Raw genomic sequence first — 23,027 nt, 5'->3', positions numbered from 1 at the left:
GTTGCCATTACTGAGGACTCAGGTGTTATTCCTCTGTACCCTGTAAATTCACGCCATATTCCACCCTTCAAACCGAAACACAGCCATGCAAACACAACTGCTTAACGGTAGAAACACTAATGGGACAGAGGTACTCAAGCAATCGACTTTTGTACAAAGTCTCCCCTCTGGTTAAACTTGTCTTGTCACACTTGTTCAAACTTGTGGCGGGGTGGTGATCCGGGTGGATGTGCTCCCTCCAATATGGGTGAATGCAATGATGGCTGGCTCATCAGTCATACTCGTGAATGGGTGCTGTTTGTGGGGACTGGTCTGTTTGGGTTACGAACACTGATTAGACTATTAGCTTTTGTAATACCATATGCTGGTGGTCACTCCATTCTCCAAAAATTGAATTTAAAAATGAATCTGTATTATTGTAAACGTGTATAAAATATATTTGAAAAGAATACGAGCCGAGTCTCTTGTCAGTTCTTCTCATCTCGAAATCATTCCGAAATGACGGTAGATTTGACATGTCATAAGAGTTTGGAATAGACATATATGACTAAAGATATTTTGAATTTGAATTTGTATTTAATGGTTGTGAGAAATTGTATTTAACTATACTATGTTCAGCAGTAGACAGTTAATGGCCGATATTAATGACAATGATGATTCTAATGTTACGAATGTAAAAGTAAGTTTCTTGGAGAAAGACGCAGTATACTTTCTATTCCTGTTTATCGTTATATCCTGATTACATGGGTGAAGTTGCGTGTAAGAGAATAGTAAGTAAAGAATAGAGGTTTATAAAAAAAATTACCATATTCTTTTTTGGTGGTTGAAAATGGTATGGTGACCCCGCCTGCGCTAACGGGATACGCTGGCGGAGCACCAGTGAAGGGTGATAGATGAGAATGAAAACAGGCCAGTTAGCCCATCATGATGAATTCATCAGGAATTAACCATGATAGTTTCCAGGGGGAACCGCGAGGAGGTCGACTTGGTTGGGTATATTGCTAGCAATGGGATTCTCAGTCTCCATTACTAACAATCCCTTTCCCCCCAAAATTACCATATTCAAAATATTTAAAATTATCAACTCTGTGAATAAAATAAAAGCCAGTTTTGGAAGGCAATAAGTCACATAGAAGGTTAATCAGGAAAAGAAACGGCTTCTGTTAATAAAAACGTTTTAATTATTGATAATAAAATAAATTCAGACAATGATGTCAAGAATCATTTAGAGTATTTTTCTCTTATATACCATTAACAAACTTAATACTTAAGTACTTCCGCGTTCACCACTGCAACTTTACAATAGAGAATGTTGCCAGGCCATCAGCTGTATTTAGTATTAGTAACATTATAACGTTCAAATCAATTTATAATAAAAAATAAAACTGAGAATTTATGGGGAATATCTGTGAAATGGTAATTTAATTGAAAATTTTCCACTGTTTCTTGCTTTTCAATTTTCAATGTGTACATTTATGAGGGCGAGTTTCCTAATTTAATTAAATTTATGTCAAAATAATAGTAATTTAAAACTGTAGATAGTAGCTTTTAATTTGCAATTTTAAATTTAAAATTGCATTGATTTTATAGATTTACAATATCATTACTAATTTCATTATCCAAAGATAGACTATAGCCTAAGTCATCATTCTTGGTACGAATTCAGAAACCTTAATTTTGTCGAAGGTAGTATTATGAAAAAAAAAGAACGTTATATATTTTTTTTTCTAAAATGTCTTTATATAAGATTTTTATGGAATATGATCGATACATTAAATAAAGATTCAGTTGACACAAAATAAATGTTTTATTATTTATTAATCTTATAAGATTAATAAATACCTTCTATGGGGAAATTGCTGTATATATACAGCAATTTCCCCATAGAAGGTACATTAGTTACTTTATCATTATATATAATTAAGAGTATAATTTAGGACATTAGCATATTTAGTTCTGTTTCAGTATTAACATTTTTATTGTTACCTGTAAGCTCATTTTCAATATCCTGGAGAGTTCTATCTTTAGTTTCTGGCAGCATGATAATTAGAAAAATTAAACTGTAACACATTAATGCGGCAGTAATACAATAAGTGCCTGATAGTCCCACTATACGCAATAAATATGGAGTAATTTTTAAAAATACTGTCAAAATTATATAGAATATTATTTGAGAAAACATTCCACCGATGCCTTTGTAATTGAATGGAAATATTTCGCCCGCAATTATGTTTGGTATTGAAACACATCCTAATGTTGTGGAGATCAAATGTACATGACTCAAAAATATACCAATAATAGGAGTGTGAAATGATAAAATATTTTGAACTCTCAAGTATGTGTAACTAGCAATTAATAAGTACATAATAATGTTAAGCGAGACAGCAAACAATAAAACTCGTTTCCTTTTAAATTTTCTTATTAAAACTATTGTTATAATATTTATCACAACTGCTTGGATATCCATGGAAAATACAATTAATGAAATATTAACATTTGGACCTACAATTGTATGCAAAATGTCTATAGCAAAAGCATCATGTATAGTTACTCCACACCATATATTAATCGTATAAAGGTGGAACATAATAATAACGGGCTTATAGAACTCTCTTTTTCTTAATGTTAAAATATATTCTAAAATTTTATTTAAATAACCAGACTTAATTTTGATCTGTTTACACAAATCTTTTTCTATCATAGCATTCTTTAACATTTTATCTAATTCCTCATCTTCATCGTTGCCTTTAAGCCAATGGAAATTATTTTTACATGCATCATACTTTCCATTCTTTGCTAAATATAATGGAGATTCCGGTGAACATATTATTAGAAGTATATCTATAAAACTAATACAAGCGCATATTAAAGCAGATTTCTGCCAAGAGAGAAACGAGCCTGTTGTATGAGAAAGTGCTGTTCCTACAAAAAAAGATGCAGACGTTGTTGCCAAAAATGCACCTCTATTGCGTGGACTAGTATACTCTCCAATTAGTATTGGTCCAATGATGGCTGTAAAACCATTGCCAATACCTTGGACGCATCTTGCTAATATCAAAGTAAACGCAGTCTTTGCTACGAATATAATTATCCAGCTTATGGTAATAATGATGGCGGACATAAGGTTTATCAGCTTTCTTCCAATTTTGTTGATAATAAAAGGAATGATTAATATCCCGGTGACAACGCCAATGCCAACGATGGACACTGAAAAATGGAATACATTAATTTTTTGCGAATAATTAGCAGAATTCTAGTTCAGTTTTCTAATTCTTAATATTTAAACATTATAAACGTTTTTTTACAACACAGGGGGCAAACGATCATGCGGCTTTTAAAAATAAGGAGGATACCGATTTGGAAAATTCTTTTTTTACCTTAAAGAATGTGATTATAGACTGATCCCATAGAAATGATATTAATACGGTTTACTAGACAAATAGATAGATAGATACTCTTTATTGTTTCCTCCAAAAGATTACAATAGTAAACTTATTATAATATAAACAATTATAGGAAATAATCACAATGAGAAAACAATGGGCGACCTTATCGCTAAAAGCGATCTCTTCCAGGCAACCTTTGGATGAAGAGGAGTAATTATAAACGGTTTGATTGGAGGCACGATGAAGATCCTATTGTTTCTAAATATGAAGATATAATACATGTAATAATGTAAATATACAATATATACACTTCAGGTGGCCGGTCGTAAAACTAAAAACCAAATATTTTTGTAATATGGATAAAACCATATTACGCCGACCCCAAATGATTGGGATAAGGGTAGGAAGATGATGATACAATATATTCACTAGATCAGTTTTTAAATAAAAATAGCTGGTTTTGCTATAGTTTAAATTGATTATTTTTTTTTGTGGTAAACAATCTGAATTTTCTATTTATCCAAATAAATCAGATCAGTAAAATATCGCAGTATACACTGTTTTCGTCACCAGAAGAGCGCTACTAAAACTTGTCAGAGTGCGCTAGACCAGCAGTTTATGTAAAAAGTAAAATTATGTAATAATACCTATCCATGACGTCGAAGAATCGTCAAGTATTATAAATTTAGATTCTCTCAATTGTGGTATGAGAGCAGAAGAGAAGCCCAGCGCTGTGCCATGGCTGATTATGTTAAGAGAAACTCCGGCAGTCACGAAACACTGAAAGGTAAGGTTTTAAGTTAATTAGTTTTCAAGTCAGTCAAGTTGGAAGATAAAATTTTTAAAGCTTTTGAAGCAAAAATTAGATTAATATTTTTTAATCTAATTTTTGCTTCATCGTCATGATTTAAATCATGACAATGAAGCAAAAATTGTAAACATTAGGTATTGTTTTGGCTTCTGTTCTCTTATTAAAATCTTTCTATTTAATAATGTTAATAATTAATTCCTAATGTAAGTAGTATATTAATTTATTTTAACATATATTATATAAGTAGGTAGGTATTGTATTTTTTTTTTGTATTTAATACTTTATTGTACACATTAGTTATAAAAATATGACAGAGGTAAACAAAAGTACAAAGGCGAGCTTAACTCTGATAGAGTTTTCTTCCAGCAAACCCAAAGTGGAAAGGAGCGTCAATGTCAGCGAATACAGCAGTGTACAATTTTTAAATAGCCAAAATTAAATTAATTAGATTATATTATATAGTACAAATACACACATACATATACATAAATATATACCTATATCTATGCATAAACCTACATATACATACAATATACCTACACATATAGATAAATAAATATATGTTCATAGAGATAGAAGATGCTTTTTAAGTCTACTCTTAAAAATATTTAGGGATTGACTCTCACGGATAGATATGGGAATTGTATGTATTTATAGTGTACGTATTTATGTAATATTTTATTATATATTTTAATATTTTATTTAACTATATATTTGTTTATGTATTAATAGTTGTAGCACTTCAGCTGCCCGCTAACGACATGCTTTCTCTCTGTATCGGAAGAGATCTCTGTCAGAGATAAGTCCACCCTTGCTCACAACATTTATAAATAGATTATTTTATATGTAACTTACAAGTGCAATAAAGAATATATAATTAGTTTATCATCTTCGTCTCATCCATTATCTGTCCACTGCTGAACATACGCCTCCCTTGTCTTGGTGAACAAACCCTTAATCACATCCACGAGTACAGATACGTTTTAATTTAGGTTTCAATAAATAAATACACCCTTGAACTGTACCAGATGAGATGTTTTTATTATTATTGTTTTCAATATATTCCTGAGCTTATATACTCTAGTTAGAAATCTTAATATCGCGTTGTAGTACACACACATACACACAAACATATATATATATATATATATATATATATATATATATATATACTAAAATGACAACTCTATCTAGTGGTCAACCTGAGAAGTATTTCTGTAGTTTCCATGTTTATAGAATTTTACTCAATACGAACTTGTAACAGAATAAAAGGCCCTAAGCCATCTTCCTGCAATGCATTATATGTATGCATATCACATGTATGTATATACTATAATTATTAGGTGATCCGCCAAAGTTTGTTTCACCTGTTACCGTCATATTCCAGATTTGTTTTATAATTAAGATAATTTTCCTATTTTTTTCTTCCGATAATATGTCTCGAGTTGGAGCAAAAAAATATACAGAATTTTATGAAAATCCGTTCAGGGGTATCAGAGATCATTGTGACTTTAAAACGTGATTTTTTATTTTTCTATTCGTATCGTATCGTATCGTATTAGTCGTTGACTGTCCACTGCTGAACATAGGCCTCCCCTATAAGGAGGAAGGGAGAGAGGAAGAGAGAATTGTGTTTTGGTATTAAAATATGTGTTACCTGTTTCTTGAAAGGTGTTACCCACTTGGATTGGTCGTTGTTAGCTTTTGTTTCAGGTGTAATTACTGTTGGAACCGCGGTATCTATAATTATAACAATAGTAATTATGCTTACTTATATGCCAAGATTACATTTTGGTACTAGTATTCAGCAGGTGAATGGAAAGGATAAGCTGGACAGAAAAACTAACGAACGAGGAAGTCCTAAAAAGAGTGAACGAGAAGAGAACATTGGTTGAAATAATAAAGAATAGAAGAGGCAAAATGCTGAGCCACCTTATACGACATGACGATTTTTTTAAGAGCATAGTAGAAGGAATGATAGAGGGCAAAAGAAGATGAAAAGAAGATCCAGCAGGTGGTCCCAGCATAGAATAAGTCGCCCTTTTCCTTTTCCTTACCAGAGGGAGACTTTGTACAAAAGTCGATTGCTTGGGTACCTCTGTCCCATTCGTGTTTCAACCGTGAAGCAGTTGTGATTGCATGGCTGTGTTTCGGTTTGAAGGATGGGATATAGCGTGAATTTACTGGGTACAGAGGAATTACACCTGAGTCATCAGGAATGGCAACGCATGGGGGGTATCATTGGTACTGCTCATGTCTATAGGCGACGGTTACCACTTTCCATCAGGTGGGCCGTCAGCTTGTTTGCCATTCTAAGTTGTATAAAAAAAAGGCGACTAAGGGAATGTATTAGTCGAGGCGTGGGCAGCAGCGTCCCTTTTAAAACATCACCAACGCCTAACTGCCATTGCCATTTCCAAGCGTCATTTCCAATTTGGATTCATAATGCATTTCCAAAGTATCATTAATAAAAAGTTTATTTATTTTTTCTACACAAAAAAAATTGCCACGAATTGAGAAAACCTATTTTTTTAAGTATTTTTTTTTAAAACAAAATAAAGCATTCAATAGTTTCTTACCCATTATTATTATATATAAAAACACTTATGAAAATTAACAAAAAAAAATGCAATAAAACAAACCACGTTCGAAACCAAGCAAACACCTAAATATACTGATCACTCCAAACTACAATTACCCAGGTGAGTCGATTTGGTATAAATAAACTTTAAACATTTTATTTTCCTTTATCTACGACATTGGCAAGAGGTAATAAGTGACAACATGGAATTTTTAAATGTTACCTCTTTTGTGTTTTATGTTTATTACATCAAATACAATAGAGGTATATATAATAGTTATAAATGAAACATGCCCCTAACCACTTGTACAAATCATTAGGACGCTGTTTAAATAACAGTCTATCGACACAGCGTTAATATTTATTCGAATATATTATTGTTGTGTATATACATAGTATTTATATGGATATTATGTATATATGTTCTTCAAAAGGGGGGTAAAGAGGCTTCTTCAGGGTCGGCAACGCGCGCGTAATACCTCTGGTATTGCAGGCGTTCATAGGCTACTGTAACCGTTTACCATCAGGTGGGCCGTTTGCTTGTTTGCCACCTTAGTGGTATAAAAAAAAAAGGCACGAAATTTATACTTCTGTCCCATACGTGTTTCTATCATGACGCAGTTGTGTTTGTATGACTGTGTTTCAATTTGAGAGTGGTGGATATGGCAATGAAATTACAGGGTGCAGAGATTAAACATCCTACTCCTTATGAGGGTTTTTTTTTTATTCAATTTAGAATGGCAAACAAGCTGACTGTCCACCTGATGGAAAGTGGTAACCGTCGCCTATTGACATGAGCAGTACCATGAACATAACAGAGTATACTGTTACGCCCATGATACACCCCATGCGTTGCCATTCCTGAGGACTCAGGTGTTATTCCTCTGTACCCTGTAAATTCACGCCATATCCCACCCTTCAAACCAAAACACAGCTGCTTCACGGTTGAAACACGAATGAGACAGAGGTACCCAAGCAATCGAATTTTGTTCAAAGTCTCCCTCTCTTGTAAACTTGTTGTGGAAAGTGATAACAGACGCTGATATATACAGTACCGCGGACATAACAGAGTATACTGTGTCGCCCATGAAACCCTTCATGCATTACCATTTACCAGAGGGAGACTTTGTACAAAAGTCGATTGCTTGGGTACCTCTGTCCCATTCGTGTTTCAACCGTGAAGCAGTTGTGTTTGCATGGCTGTGTTTCGGTTTGAAGGGTGGGATATGGCGTGAATTTACATATGTCCATGGTACCGCTCATGTCTATAGGCGACGGTTACCACTTTCCAACAGGTGGGCCGTCAGCTTGTTTGTCATTCTAAGTTGTATAAAAAAAAAGTTAATTAGACTTAAAAACGAAATTACTGGACCGATTTTAATAAAACTTCTATAGGGCCTGATTGTAAGTATATCTTTTCAGATAAAAAAAAAGAATTTTACAAATCGGCTTAAAACTGACATGACTGAGTTATGAGGTAACAAATATAAAGAAATACATTGTGACCCTCTCTCTTTTTGAAGTCGGCTATACTATACCGACTAATTGCGAACCTGTTTAACATAACTTTTTTTTATGTTAAAATAACTCATTTAAAAATATATGTAGACATAAAAAAAACTATCAATTATAGATAGTATATCAGTAATTTAGCGGAAACGATTCAGTGTTTGCGATATCGTAAAAAATAAAATAGGCCAAGTGTGAGTTGCACTCACACGTCGAAGATTCCGTTCATGAAATTAATTATTTTTATTTAGAAAAAAAAAACAACCAAATGACGTTATGTACAAATATTTGTATTTATTACGTTTTTTTTTTAACTGTAAATATTTTTTATTTTTCTCGTCACAAACATTGCAGATAAGGGAAAATTTTTTTTAATTCTGTCATAAAACGAAGTTATTTGGCAAAATATAAAGAACCGATTAAGAATGTGCAAATTTAAACATAATTTTTACGGTATTAAAATATAATCTTTCGTAGATTTTTAACATCTCTTGCTCTTTCGTTACCATAATCGCTCCCTCAGTTAGGAATAGTGGAGCTGTCGAACACTGGGGGCAGTTTCCTTTTGGTATATACCATTGGAAGGGTAAGCACGCTGAAGTAGCAATGGACTGGTCACATAGCTCGAAGAACCGACAACCGATGGTGAAGAAAAGTTCTTGAGTGGCGATCCCATACAGACAAATGCTGTGTAGGACTACTCCCCACTAGATGGAGCGACGATCTCAAATGCATTGCAGGGAGTTAATGGATGAAGGTGGCTAAGGACCGTTCTTTATGGCAATCTATGGGGGAGGCCTACATTCAGGAGTGGATAGATGATGACGATGATGAAAGTATGATCTAGTAGAAGTATATTCTAAACTCGAAATTTTCTTCTGTTTCTTCTAAACCATGTAACAAATTTTAATAAGGCGAGAGAAGGGAAGAATTGTGGGAAAAGGAGACGTCACATTGGAAGGACATCACCTTTAGCCTTCCGGAGGGCATGCATGCAGCGATGGGTGACTAAACAAAAATTGACTACAGTATAATAGTACATCGTATACTGGATAGATGGCGCTAGAATTGAGACTAGTGGTTTTTGTTAATTATTTAAAAAAAAAAAGATAATTTGAGGAAACATTTCTTAATGAAGGATAGGATAGTTGTTATCTCTTTGGACCCCTTAGATGGCGATAGAGAGCAAAACAAGCTTTGCTAAGTCAGCTAATGTATTAAAATTTGAAAATGTAAATGTCGAATCAAGTCCCGACAATATTTCCTATAAGATACGAGATTGAAATCTTCAAGAAAAGAGCATATTCCTTTTTAAAAGGTTGGCAGAACACCTGCAATAACTCTAGTGTTGCCGGTTCACATGGGCGACGGTAGTCACTTACCATCAAGTGATGCACATGCTCGTTTGCTTTTTGTGTTACAAAAAAAGGTCAGTTAGCCTATGAAGACGTATTTTACAAAACTCAACCACAATGGTTTCTATGGGTGTGTCAGGTTGGCACCTGACTGGGTAAATTGCTAGCAATTGGACTGTAAAACTACAATATTAACAATTATTTTCGTGTTTCAACCGTGAAGCAGTTGTGTTTGCATGGCTGTGTTCAAGTTTGAAGGGTGGGATATGGCGTGAATTTACTGGGTACGGAGGAATAACACCTGAGTCCTCAGGTGGGTTGTAGGTTGTCCTCAGGTATGCATGGTAGGTATCATGGGCGAAACAGTATACTCTGTTATGTCCATGGTACTGCTCATGTCTATAGACGACGGTTACCACTTTCCATCAGGTGACGGCCCAGCTTGTTCTGTTCTGTCCTGCCCTGCCCTGCCCTGCCCTGCCCTGCCCTGCCCTGCCCTGCCCCGCCCCGCCCCGCCCCGCCCCGCCCCGCCCTGCCCCGTCCTGCCCCGCCCCGCCCCGTCTGTGCAGGGACCACGCACAATGACTTAGTCCTTAATTAATTAAGTATCGGTTTTTCCTTTATTAAATTTATCTTTGAATCGAAACATAGTATTTACATAAATAAATTAAACTTTATTTGTAATGCAAATTTCACTTCATTTTCAAAACGCGATATTTTAAAATGTGCCGTTTTTAATATTGAACAATTGTGTCGGCAAGTACTCGGGTATTGTTAAAATTTTTCATTTTTTTCTCTCTTTTATTTGAGTAAACTAACAATGACAAAAGAAAATACATAATATTAATAAAAGAAAACATTGAGTAAATCGATTCAAATATCATATAAATAGCTTAAGCAAACAAGAACAGTGAAAAATTATATATATTCTTTATTGCACTAAAACATACATTAACAACAATAAGTTAATAACAATGTTAGCAAAGGCGAACTTATCTCTAAAAGAGATCTCTTCCAGTCAACCTAACGTAGTGGCATAGGAAGTGATTATGTGAATCTTTCAGAGATTACTTTTTTAAAAAATTGTGAATACCTTTCAAAAATTGTTGTCATGTACATTAATACATACATACATACATATCTGTCACGCCTGTCTCCCATTAGGGTAGGCAGAAACAATGGAACGCCAAATGCTTCGATGTACATTAATATTATATTTTATTTTATGTTTGTTATATGTATGTGTTATAATGCAATATGCTGTTGGTGTTCCTTTAAATAAATAAATAAATTAATAAATAAATAAAAGTACTGGGGCGTTCGTTAATAATTATTTATTATAATTGTACTGATTTTGGCGATTCTTTTTACAAATTAAAATTAATTTAATTTTCAATCGAGATAACTCTGGTGTTGTTTCGTATTAACTAATGTTGTATAAAGTTTCTGTTTTCCTTTCATCGTCATCGTCTCAGCCATTGTCTGTCCACTGCTGAACATAGGCCCCTCCCATGGACCACCATAAAGAACGGTCCTGAGCCACTTGCATCCACTGTCTCTCTTCAATCTTTCTTTGCGGAAGCAAATATTTACTTTAATACAACTTATTCTGTATTTTATATATTTATTTATTTATTAGGGAGAATTAATATAGATTTTATAAAAGAATATTTATTCTCAATATTGTGACGATTATTAAATTATTAAATTTCTTTTATGTATATCATAAATTTGAAAGCGAGTATGTTTGTCACCTCTAGCGCCTTAACGACTTGACCGATCACTGTGACATTCGGTAGACATTTGCTATATGAGATCACGAAGGGCATAGGCAACTTTTCCAACTCCTCCTTGCAGTTGGTGTCGTAAAAGGCGAATAGGGAACTAGGGAGATGGTCGAAGTCATGGCCAGTAGCGTCCCTCCAAAATCTCCACTGCTTAATTGCGGTTGCTAACCTGTCTGGCAAGCGTTGCAACTACTGGCAAAACCTCTCATGGAAGAGACCTATGTTTAGCAGTGGACAGTAAACAGTTGATATCATTTTACTAAAGACATATAAAGATAAAAGATAAATAGATGAGTTACTTTCGGTTACACGCTTATATAGATAGAGCATCGAACCTCAAAAACGGGTCAACTTTTTGTCAGCTATTTGTCAAATTAGCTGACTCGTTTTTTTTTATATCAGTATTGTATATACTTACGCATAAAATGTATCTTGACGTATTATTTAATAAATAAAATGAGTGTTTACGCATTAAAAAGATGCAGAAATTATAAGACAAAATAAATATAGAAGTTATTTATTTATTTATTTATTTATTTATAGCAAGGCAACAGATTACAAATTAATACATTTATAAAATAAATATTACATGAAACGACATTAAATTTGCACTCCAATAACTGCTCTGCATAACATTCGATACTATATACATTAAAAGAATGACGGCTATAAATTTAAAGTAACAAATTGGCAGCCTTAATGTAACATTGCAAGGATTGTTGGAAGATATCAAGGTCCTTGCATACATTGTTATATTTTCTGCACATGCGGATAATTGGATTGTGATACGATACATTATTGTTACAAATCGGTATATAAAATAATTTTTGTATTCTTTTATTACCTGTACGAAATGAAACAAGGCTCAACAATGTGCTACTGTCCCATTTATAATTTATTATTTTATAAAGAGTAATGAAATCAGACATAGATCTTCTATTTATAAGAGAATTAATGTTAAAATGATTAAGTCTTAATTCATACGAATGAAGTTTCCTTCTCAGACCATACTTAGTGCTCAAAAATCTAACAAAGCGTTTTTGAATTGCTTCTATTCTGTCAATGTGGTTCTGATAAAAAGGAGACCAAATAACAGAACAGTACTCAAGTGAACTTCTAACTAGTGATGTATAGAGTGACAAGATAGCATGCGAGTTTTTAAAAGGTCTAGTTGTTCTAAAGATAAACCCTAGAGTTCTATTTGCTTTTGCAACTAAATAATCATAGTGTTGTATAAATGATAATTTTGAGTCAAGTATAATACCTAAGTCACGAATGGATTCCTTTTTTTCCAAACGCATATTATTAACACAGTATGGATAACTTATAAGAATTCTATTTTTAGTAAAAGATATGACGTGGCATTTAAATATATTTAAGTTCATATTATTATCAATGCACCACTGATGCAAACGATTGATATCTCGCTGCAGTATTTCACAATCTAGATCACAACTTATCGTACGATATATCTTTATGTCGTCAGCAAAGGCTAAATGCTCACATGTTAAAGTTTGGAGAAGATCATTGACAAATAAAATAAATAATAGAGAGCCTAAATTAGAGCCCTGGGGTATACCAGATTTTAATTCAAACGGGACTGAATCATAGCCGTAAATAGTTACGATTTGCGGACGATTCATTAAATAAGATTTAAGCCAAAGCAAAAGTGAGCCATGAATACCCAAATGATGTGCTTTGATGCAAAGTATCTCATGGTCAACCCTATCAAAAGCCTTCGCAAAATCCACATAAATTGAATCAACTTGTACTTTGTTATTAAAGGCTACGTTTATATAATGGATATATTCAAGAAGATTTGTCAATGTGGAACGATTATTTATAAAGCCATGTTGGCTGGAATCAATAATATGCCTAAGATGAGAATAGATATGTTTATACACTAGCCCTTCCAGGATCTTAGCAAAACAAGAAAGAATGCTTATTGGTCTATAGCTACTTATATCTGCTTTGCAGCCTGTTTTATGTATTGGCACAATTTTAGCAATTTTGAACAAATCAGGGAAACTTCCCGATGACAACGACTTGTTAAATAATATAGTTAGAGGCTCAACCAATGCTATTGCACAATTTTTAACAAATATTGGCGGTATTCCGTCGGGCCCTGCACCCTTAGTAGCATCGATAGATTTCAATGACTTGATAACATCGTCTTTTGAAATATAAATATGAGACAGACATTGCGTTGCCTGAGAAAACTTTGGGGTATATGACTTGGCGGTAGACTGGCTGTAAACGGAAGAAAAATAACTTGCAAACAAATTAGCAACACTATAACCATCGTTTGCACGTTGCTCTTTGTAAAACATTTGGTTTGGAAGATCGTTTGTTAATTTTTTAGCCTTAGTATATCTCCAGAATGCTTTGATATTAGTCTTTATATTCTCTTCCATTTGTGATATGTAAATTTTAAAGTTTTTATCAAATAACTCTTTAGATCTGGATCTTAGTAACGAATACGTGTCAAAATCACGCGGGTTGCTAAACTTTTTATATTTGCGATGATATTTATCCTTTTCCTTTAATAGTTTTATCAGGGATTGAGAGAACCAGGACGGATATTTGGATTTTTTAGATTTGGCCACGGGAGTATATTTTTCTATAATTTCCCATAGGACATTATAAAATAACTGTAAGAAATTATTACAATCAAGATTCAAGTATTTATGCCATTCGACTTTCGAGAGATCCGCTGTACAACCTAAAAAATTGCATTTATGAAAGTTAAATCTTTTAATGATATTTTCCTTTAATGATGAAGTATTGTCTGCGGTAATATTAATCTCTAAAGGGGGGTGGTAAATATCGACACGACTAAGTGGCTGCGCGTCCATCACCTTACATACCAAGTCAGTACTTGCCAATACCAAGTCAAGAAGCTTCCCATTGCTGTTAAAAGTAAAGTTACGTTGAGCGAGTGAAGTTCGAGATACAAAGTCTCTCATAAGCAAATATTTCTCATTAATAGTTTTAAAATTTTTTGTGTTATCCCACTCATAATCTGGTAGATTGAAATCACCTATAATAAGAAAATGTTCACCAAACGACGATAACATTCTTTCTTCACAAATTTCTAGATAGTCAAAGAATTGCTCACTCGCAATATATGAAGGCATATAAGCTGTGCAAATATTTAAAGAAATATGTTTTAGCTTAATTTTAACCCATACATCTTCAAGTGACGAATTCCAATCATATCTACACTCCGATAAAATACTTTTATTTACTGCTATTAACACTCCTCCACCATGGGTTCTACTATATTTTGTTAAAAATTCAATAGGTCTATCTTTACGATAAACTTTATACCGTTCGTCAAATATTTCTGCTGAATATACCGTATCATCGAGCCAAGTTTCACATAGACATATTATATCATAGTTATTACAGATAATAGTTTTATAAATATCATTCGTTTTAGATTTCATACCTCTGATATTCTGATAATAAATCGTTACATCCATCTTATTCATTTTAAAAAGATAATTACAAAAAAATAAAATAGAAAACAAAACAAAAAGTACACTACGAAGTTATAAACTACAAATTCACTGCAGATTCTCTAACACCTGCAAATTTTTAACATGTATAAATTGTGAGGTTTCGTTTTTTCTCATAAATATGTGTCCATTTCGTACCCACACGAATCTATAAGCTAGTTCCTTCGCTTTGAGTCTGGCTGCAGCATGCACAGATTTATTAAAAGGAGAAAGATGCTCCGATACATATATTGGCACAATATTACCACTGATACCGAGGTTTGATGAGTTAAGTTTATTGTGGGGATGAGACTTATTATATCTAGCAATGGCAGAGTACAGTTCGTCACGACATCGTGTACTTCGTAATTTTGCGATTATAGCTCTTGGCCGCTTGCTATTCCTATTCATACTGGCAACTCTTGTACAATTCAAAACATCAGTGTCAGAAAGGTTGTAAGACACAGTTTCAGCAATTTTCTTAATAATACTAAGCGGGTTTTCTGTTTTACTTTCGGGGACTCCCTGTATCTCAATATTAGAATCTCTTAGATTTTGGTCTATAGTATTAATGCGTTCCGTTAAAGATAGTACTGTGGATTCCAAATTATCACATTGACATTTCATCTTATTGTAGTCCGATGACAATGTTGATATTGTCTTGTTTAAATCTTCATACTGATTACTTATATACTGAACTGTGTTTTGAAGATCTTGTAGTCTTTCTTTAAGGGGGTATAGTTCTTTTTCTAACATTGGGCGAATCAGATCAGGAAGCTCCTCACGCAGCGAAGCTCGCATTTCCGATTTGATGAGTCTTCTCAATTCATCTTCAGAATGCGAATACAACGATGTTGATTGCTTTTTTCGTTGAGTGACATAGCTGCTCTGAGAATCCTCGCTATCAGAAGACTTGTTTAGGTTTCCTAAATTCCCTTGACGTATGGGTGTATTGGTATTATCTCCCTTAGGTTGTTTATTTCGGCATGCAGGGCATACCCAAGCCTGTTTATGTTCCTTGGTCATATTGTTGTTAAACCGTTTTTCAGAAACATTAGCACACGATAAGTCATAAATATCTCTACACGTATGGCATTTAAGATACAGTTTGCCCATTATGATATTAAGACATCCAGCACAAGATATTTTCTTTGATGCCATTTTAATAGATTTGCACGTGTACTGAAGTTATAACGTAGTATAATTAAACTACAAATACTCAATATGTAGGTAGTTATAAATAATGAACAAATTATATTTCCTGAACGGCCGCTCAACATCAACAGGTAGGTAGAAATGCGTGACTGCGCTGCTGCAGCGATGACTCACCGTTACACTAAAATCACTGCATGAACGCAACGGAATTCATAAGTTGTTAATGCATTTTTATTCTCTGTTACACTTCTACAATATTAAGTTGTAATTTTGCAATGGAATGTAAGTTTGATAATTAATAAATGTTTTTGTATAAGTTGCACTACCGAAAATCAACTTTTTAATAGTATTTTAAATTAATTTACACGGACCGTATGTTTACACGTCTTACTTCCACAATATTTGCGGGTATTGTATATATTATAAAGGAAACAATCATAACTATTTATCACGCAAAATTGTATGAAAAAGTTGATCCATTTTTCTCAAAGCATTTGTATGGAGACACTCTATTTATATAATTTAAGGTTACATCGTACTGGTAAATGATAAAATATAAATATGGCTGTATAAAATATGATTGTAAAAATTTATAATGTAACTTTATTTCGAGTTATAATTTTAATGCAATAACTAAATTACCGGTTTAACATACGTAGTAGTATGTAGTTTGGTCGAGAAAGATCAACTAGTTTCGGAACCATTCGGGATTCTTAATCTTGAACGGATGTGACGTGAGCGCGATCTTGACAAGATTAAGACTCCCGAATGGTCTTGAAACTATCGACTAGTTTCGTAGTTTTCTCGACCAAGTTACGTGTAAGTTAAAACCGTAGTTACAATTTATTGTTATTATAGTTAACGCAGTTAGGAGTAGCTATGACTGAAATAAAAACCCACAATGGACGCTCGAAGTGGGCGTCACCTTTGGCAAGACAGGTAATATCATATTATACAGTATTGATGAATATAACAAATTGTGTTAGAATTTTTTTCTCAAACATGCTTGGAAATGTGAGCATTATTTTGACAATCTTCTTCGAGATAAATCAAAATTGTCGTACTGGCCAGATACATGCGAACAGAGGCCGGCAAAAGTTGTTTGAAAATCTATATTTGTCGTGTTTTGCGGCCAGATAAATTACTATGTAAACTCATATCTGTCCTGTAATTTAAAAATGGAATGACCTTTTACTTTGAAACATAGCTACCAAGGAGGTAACTGATAAAAGGTTTTATTTAAATTTCGAACTGTCTTGCAAATAGAAAGCTGTTTATTAAAAAAAAAAAAACCAAAGGAACATTGTGGCGCGTGAAAAATTATTATTGTTCGTTATTCGTCATTGAACTTAAAAAGTAAAATTGTGTTTTTGATTTCCGCGCATTGTTTGAGAAAAGTACTATACAAGCCATGGCCACAACTAGGCATTAATGGACGCACGTATGTGTGCCTTGGCTGCGCCTCGGCCCACATTTGCACGTTCGTCCATCAATGCCTCAGTTGCTGGCCGCTGCAGTAATATACTATAAATGTACAATATTACATTTTCAGTGCTTCGTGACATCTGGAGTTGCATTAAACATGATGAACCATATGATGGTGCTGGGATTCCCCTCAGCTCTTCTGCCACAACTTAGAGATAATCATTTTATTGAGATTGATGACACCTCCACATCTTGGATTGGTCAGTATCATCATCGTCATCGTCCATTGCTGGATATAAGCCTCCCCCATAGACTGCTATAAGGAACGTTCCTGAGCCACCTGCATACACTGACTCCCTGCAACGCATTTCCGGTCGCCACTCCATCTAGTGGGGGGGTTGACGTACACTGCGTTTACCCGTACGTGGTCGCCACTCAAGAACCTTGTGACCAGCTCACTTTCACTTCATTCACATGATCATCATATCAACTATTAACTGCCAACTGCTATATATAGGTGTTCCCCATAGACTGCTATAAGGAATGAGGAGGTCGACCTGACAGGGTGTATTGCTAACAATGAGGCTACTCGCTGATATTGCAACTATTTTTTTTTATACAACTTAGAATTGCAAACAAGCTGACGGCCCACCTGATGGAAAGTGGTAACCGTCGCCTATAGACATGAGCAGTACCGTGGACATAACAGAGTATACTGTTTCGCCCATGATACCCCCCATGCGTTGCCATTCCTGAGGACTCAGGTGTTATTCCTCTATACTTTCTATAGGTAAATATTTTTTGAAATATTGAGTAGTTTTGCGGCGTGATGGGCTCCCTATAACAATGGTTTGTAATGAGTGATAATGAAATGGTAGCCCCGCCTTCGCTATCGGTATACACTGACGGGGCACCAGTAAAGGATGATAGGTGAGGATGAAGCAGGTCAGTTAGCTCAACGTAATAAATTCAAAAAGAATTCACGATGGTTTCCAGGGGGAACCAGGTGGAGGTCGACCTGATTGGATATATTGCTAGCAAATCCTCCCCCCCCCCCATAATATGGTTGAACACAGCGATGGCTGGCTCATCCGTCATACTCGTGAACGAGTGCTTCTAATAGGGACTTTTTTTTTATGAGTGAAAATGGTATGGTGACCCCGCCCGCGCTAACGGGATACGCTGGCGGAGCACCAGTGAAGGGTGATAGATGAGAATGAAAACAGGCCAGTTAGCCCATCATGATGAATTCATCAGGAATTAACCATGATAGTTTCCAGAGGGAACCGCGAGGAGGTCGACCTGGTTGGGTATATTGCTAGCAATGGGATTCTCAGTCTCCATTACTAACAATCCCTTTCCCCCCTCTAATAGGGACTGGTCTGTTCAAGAATACTGTGATTAATTGTTGCTTGGTAACTTTTTTTTCTTTTTTATCTTTTTATCAATACGAAGTTTGTGATAGTCATTTTATCCATTAATAATTTTTTTTTAGTAAACATATAACTTTTATTTGAAAAAAGCAACAGCTGTGTTTCTCTGTTCTTGTCAGCTAAAATTGTAGTCCGAACTAGGCGGTAGTTTTATAAAAAAGTGATATATGGTTGAACACAGCGATGGCTGGCTCATCCGTCATACTCGTGAACGGGTGCTTCTAATAGGGACTTTTTTTTGCTGGGTGAAAATGGTATGGTAACCCCGCCTGCGCTAACGGGACACGCTGACAGAGCACCAGTGAAGGGTGATAGATGAGAATGAAAACAGGCCAGTTAGCCCATCATGATGAATTCATCAGGAATTAACCATGATAGTTTCAAGGGGGAACCGCGAGGTGGTCGACCTGTTTGGGTATATTGCTAGCAATGGGATTCTCAGTCTCCATTACTAACAACCCCTTTCCCCCCCAAAAAGTGACTATACAAAAATGCTTACTGTTAAATTTACTTGAATAAAAAATATTTATTTATATTATTATTACGACGATCACAAGGCGAGGCATTATGTTAAGCTACTTTACCAAGGTCGCTGATAAAGTCAAATATAAGTAAAAAAAATATATTTTTTCACGGTCGTGTGACAGATAATGGCCACTTAATTAACATTGAAAATATATATAAAAGAAATAGAAATTCATTTGTTGAAATTACATGAACAAAAACTAGAAGCACGTCTAATATTTATAATCAAATTTTATTACCGTCATCGCTACATAGTATAAAACGATTAACATAAGAAATAACTAGCCTTAGTTAAATGGAATTTGATTAGTATTAACTATTCCATACATACATACATACATACATATCTGTCACGCCTGTTTCCCATTAGGGTAGGCAGAAACAATGGAAAGCCAAATGCTTCGATTCAAACAAACCTCTTTCGCTTCTTCCACATTCATCAATCTTGTCATACACGCTCGCCGGTTACGGGTACTTTTAATTTGACCCTTCTTCAGCACGTCGCCTATTTGGTCGACATACGTCCGTCTAGGGCGGCCCCTACCGACATCTCCATTCATTCTTGCTCGATAAATCTCTATTATACAAATTTCTACTATTCCATATTACATAATAAAACGTTTGAACATGTTTTAAAACTTATTGTTAGTAAGTACAAGTACTGTTTCCACTTCTTATTGTACGCACACTGCCCGCTGGTAATTAATGTTCCTCTCCACTCAAGGTTTGCTGGAAGAGAACTCTTACAGAGTTAAGCTCGTCTGTTGTACATCTTTATTCAAAATAAATTATAACAATGTAATTTTTGTGTACAGTCACTACACAATATAAAAGTGGCTGTCGCTGTCTGTCCGTCCCTATGTATGCTTAAATCTTTAAAACTACGCAACTGATTTTGAAGCGGATTTTTTGAATTGATAGAGTGTTTCAAGAGGATGGTTTATATATATAATACACGCATAATATTGTAGAGAAACACTGATAATTTTAGAGGTTTCTAATGTGATGTGATGTAATGTGCACCCGTGCGAAGCCGGGGCGGGTCGCTAGTTTCTAATAAAGTATTTTTTTTTTATAGAACTTAGAATGGCAAACAAGAACAATACCATAGACATAACAGAGTATACTGTTTCACCCATGATACCCCCCAAATGCGTTGCTATTACTGAGGACTCAGATGTTATTCCTCTGTACCCTGTAAATTCACGCCATATCCCACCCTTCAAACCGAAATACAGCCATGCAAACAGAACTGCTTCACGGTTAAAACACGAATAAGACAGAGGTACCCAAGCAATTGACTTTTGTACAAAGTCTCCCTCTGGTATTTCATCATCATCATCATCATATCAGCCGTTAACTGTTCACTGGTGAACATAGGCTTAAGAGTTCTGCTATTGGCTGTTATGCTTGGCAAGAAAGGTTGGCAAGCGTTAGGTTTTTTGGAGACGTTTCAAGAGGAAAGCTCCTGTCTATCCCTCGACCTTTACATTCCCTTAGTTGCCTCTTACGACACCCACGGGAAAGGAAGTCGTGGCCTTTTCTATGCCGGGATACATGGTAAAGTATTTCTTTTAATAAAAATAAAAAAAAAAAATCATTATAGGACAACAAAATATTTTAAAAAATATCAGTTAAGCTTTTTACATTCCAGCTATGAAGTTGGAATATTTACTTTTTTTTATGCAACTTGGAATGGCAAATAAACTGACGGCCCACCTGATGGAAAGTGGTAACCGTCACCTATAGACATGAGCAATACCATAAACATAACAGAGCTATTTCGCCCACGATACCCCATGCGTTGCCATTCCTGAGGGTTCAGGTGTTATTTCTCTGTACCCTGTAAATTCACGCCATATCCCACCCTTCAAACCGAAACACAGCCATGCAAACATAACTGCTTCACGGTTGAAACACGAATAGGACAGAGGTACCCTCTGGTAGAGGTACCCCTACAAAGTCTCCCTCTGGTGTACTTTATTTGGTTTGTCAAATTTAAAAATCATTATAGGGTGCTGACATTTTACACTATAACGTTGACTTCCATGCGATCCTCACTAGAAACCTTCGTTAATTCTTGATGAATTCACAATGACATCTCGATGGGCCAACTGACATGTTTTCATTCTCACCTATCATTCCTTACTGATACTGATCTAGTGTAGGTAAACCGATTACCATTCTATTATCATCTATTATAATAATTTTCTATCTTTTTCAGTATCTGCTGTTGGCTTCGGACTTATCACTGGCATGTTATTGGTGCCTATTATTGCTGACAAGTGGGGAAGAAAGACGATAAATCTCATAGCGGCCATCACTAGTACATTAGGATGGGCAATAATTTGCTCAGCCACGGCTACACACACGTTCATAACAGTCAGATATATCCAAAGTGTCGCGAACGGTCTCACCGCGATCATAGGGCCAGTTCTAGTCGCAGAGTGTACAAGTCCAATAAATCGTGGTGCTTTCTTAGCGACGTTGACCACATCGTTCGCGGTTGGAATATTTCTTGTGCACATAACAGGATCATGTCTGTCATGGCAGAAATCAGCTTTAATATGTGGTTGTATAAGTTTTGTAGATATCGTCATAATATTTTTCTCACCAGAATCTCCTTTGTATTTAGCTAAAAAAGGCAAATACGAGGAGTGTAAACATAGTTTTCGATGGCTTAAAGGCGATAACGAGAACGAGGAGCTAGATAAAACGATAAAGAAAGCGATATCGGAAAGAGAGCAAGTGGATGAAGCACGAAGGTTATCAAGTACTTTAAATTGGACGAAGAAAATTCTCAATAAATGTGTTACAACATTGAAGAGGAGGGAATTTTACAAACCTGTTATTATTATGTTGCATCTTCAAGGTATTAACGTGTATTGCGGAGTAGTTTTATTCGACGTCTTTGCTATAGATATATTGCATACACTTGTTGGTTCAGACGTTAATATTCCATTAATATTGTCTTCATTGGACTTACAAGCTATAATTACAAATATATTATCAATACTTCTCGTGAAGAAGTTCAGAAGGAAACGTGTCCTAATGTTCTGTGTCTCGCTAACTATCACAGCATATCTGTTGATATCTGGCTATTCGTATTTAAGAATGGAAAAAATGTTGCCATTTGATTATCCTATTGTTGGCATTGTACTGAGTCATTTGCATTTAGCCGCTATATATACTGGTTGTGTTGCAATGCCAAACATAATAGCAGGCGAAATATTTCCTTTTAAATATAAAGGTATCGGAGGAATGATCTCTCAGATCATATTCTCAACAAATCTCTCCATAACTTTAAAAGTGCTACCATATTTATTTTCATCTATAGGACTGCCAGGTACTTATGGTGTTTTAGTGTTACTGCTCAGTTACAGTTTAACAGTTTCCATTATCACACTACCAGAAACTAAAGATAAAACTCTCCAAGATATCGAAGATATATTTAGAGGCAGCAATAATAGTATTGATCAGAAAATGGAGTTAAACGAATTAGTATAGTAAAAAGTAATAATGTTTTATATTTATTGATTAACATGTTTAATTAATGATTA

The 23,027-nt window shown here is 34.8% G+C and overlaps 3 protein-coding genes across 4 annotated transcripts; 1 reads left to right on the top strand and 2 right to left on the bottom strand.

Annotated features, from left to right (window-relative positions):
• Positions 1–1,185: 1,185 nt before the first annotated feature.
• On the bottom strand, positions 1,186–6,953 carry LOC113513650 (uncharacterized). The gene is made up of 4 exons (XM_052897162.1): positions 6,777–6,953; positions 5,855–5,937; positions 4,034–4,166; positions 1,186–3,207 (listed from the first exon to the last, which is right to left on the bottom strand). The coding sequence occupies exons 1-4, from the start codon at positions 6,778–6,780 to the stop codon at positions 1,934–1,936; spliced, it is 1,494 nt and encodes a 497-aa protein (XP_052753122.1). The 5' UTR covers positions 6,781–6,953; the 3' UTR covers positions 1,186–1,933.
• A 3,404-nt stretch (positions 6,954–10,357) lies between these two features.
• On the top strand, positions 10,358–23,027 carry LOC113517994 (facilitated trehalose transporter Tret1-like). 2 transcript variants are annotated; one of them, XM_052897136.1, is made up of 4 exons: positions 10,358–10,410; positions 16,943–17,023; positions 17,637–17,769; positions 21,692–23,027. In XM_052897136.1, exons 2-4 carry the CDS (start codon positions 16,964–16,966, stop codon positions 22,972–22,974), a joined length of 1,476 nt encoding a protein of 491 aa, XP_052753096.1. In that variant the 5' UTR covers positions 10,358–10,410; positions 16,943–16,963; the 3' UTR covers positions 22,975–23,027. The 2 variants fall into 2 exon arrangements, with proteins under 2 accessions (XP_052753096.1, XP_052753097.1); XM_052897137.1 differs by lacking the exon at positions 16,943–17,023 and having other exon boundaries at positions 10,370–10,410.
• Positions 14,999–16,090, bottom strand: LOC128201152 (uncharacterized). Its single transcript, XM_052897140.1, has one exon. It carries the CDS (start codon positions 16,088–16,090, stop codon positions 14,999–15,001), a length of 1,092 nt encoding a protein of 363 aa, XP_052753100.1.

This window comes from Galleria mellonella, unplaced genomic scaffold (assembly GCF_026898425.1).
Source record: "Galleria mellonella isolate WM207_F2 unplaced genomic scaffold, CSIRO_AGI_GalMel_v1 utg352, whole genome shotgun sequence".
In the NCBI taxonomy this organism is placed as follows: Eukaryota; Metazoa; Arthropoda; class Insecta; order Lepidoptera; family Pyralidae; genus Galleria; species Galleria mellonella.
The sequence above is the reverse complement of the archived record's forward strand: the minus strand, read 5'-3'. Positions and strand labels throughout refer to the sequence as shown.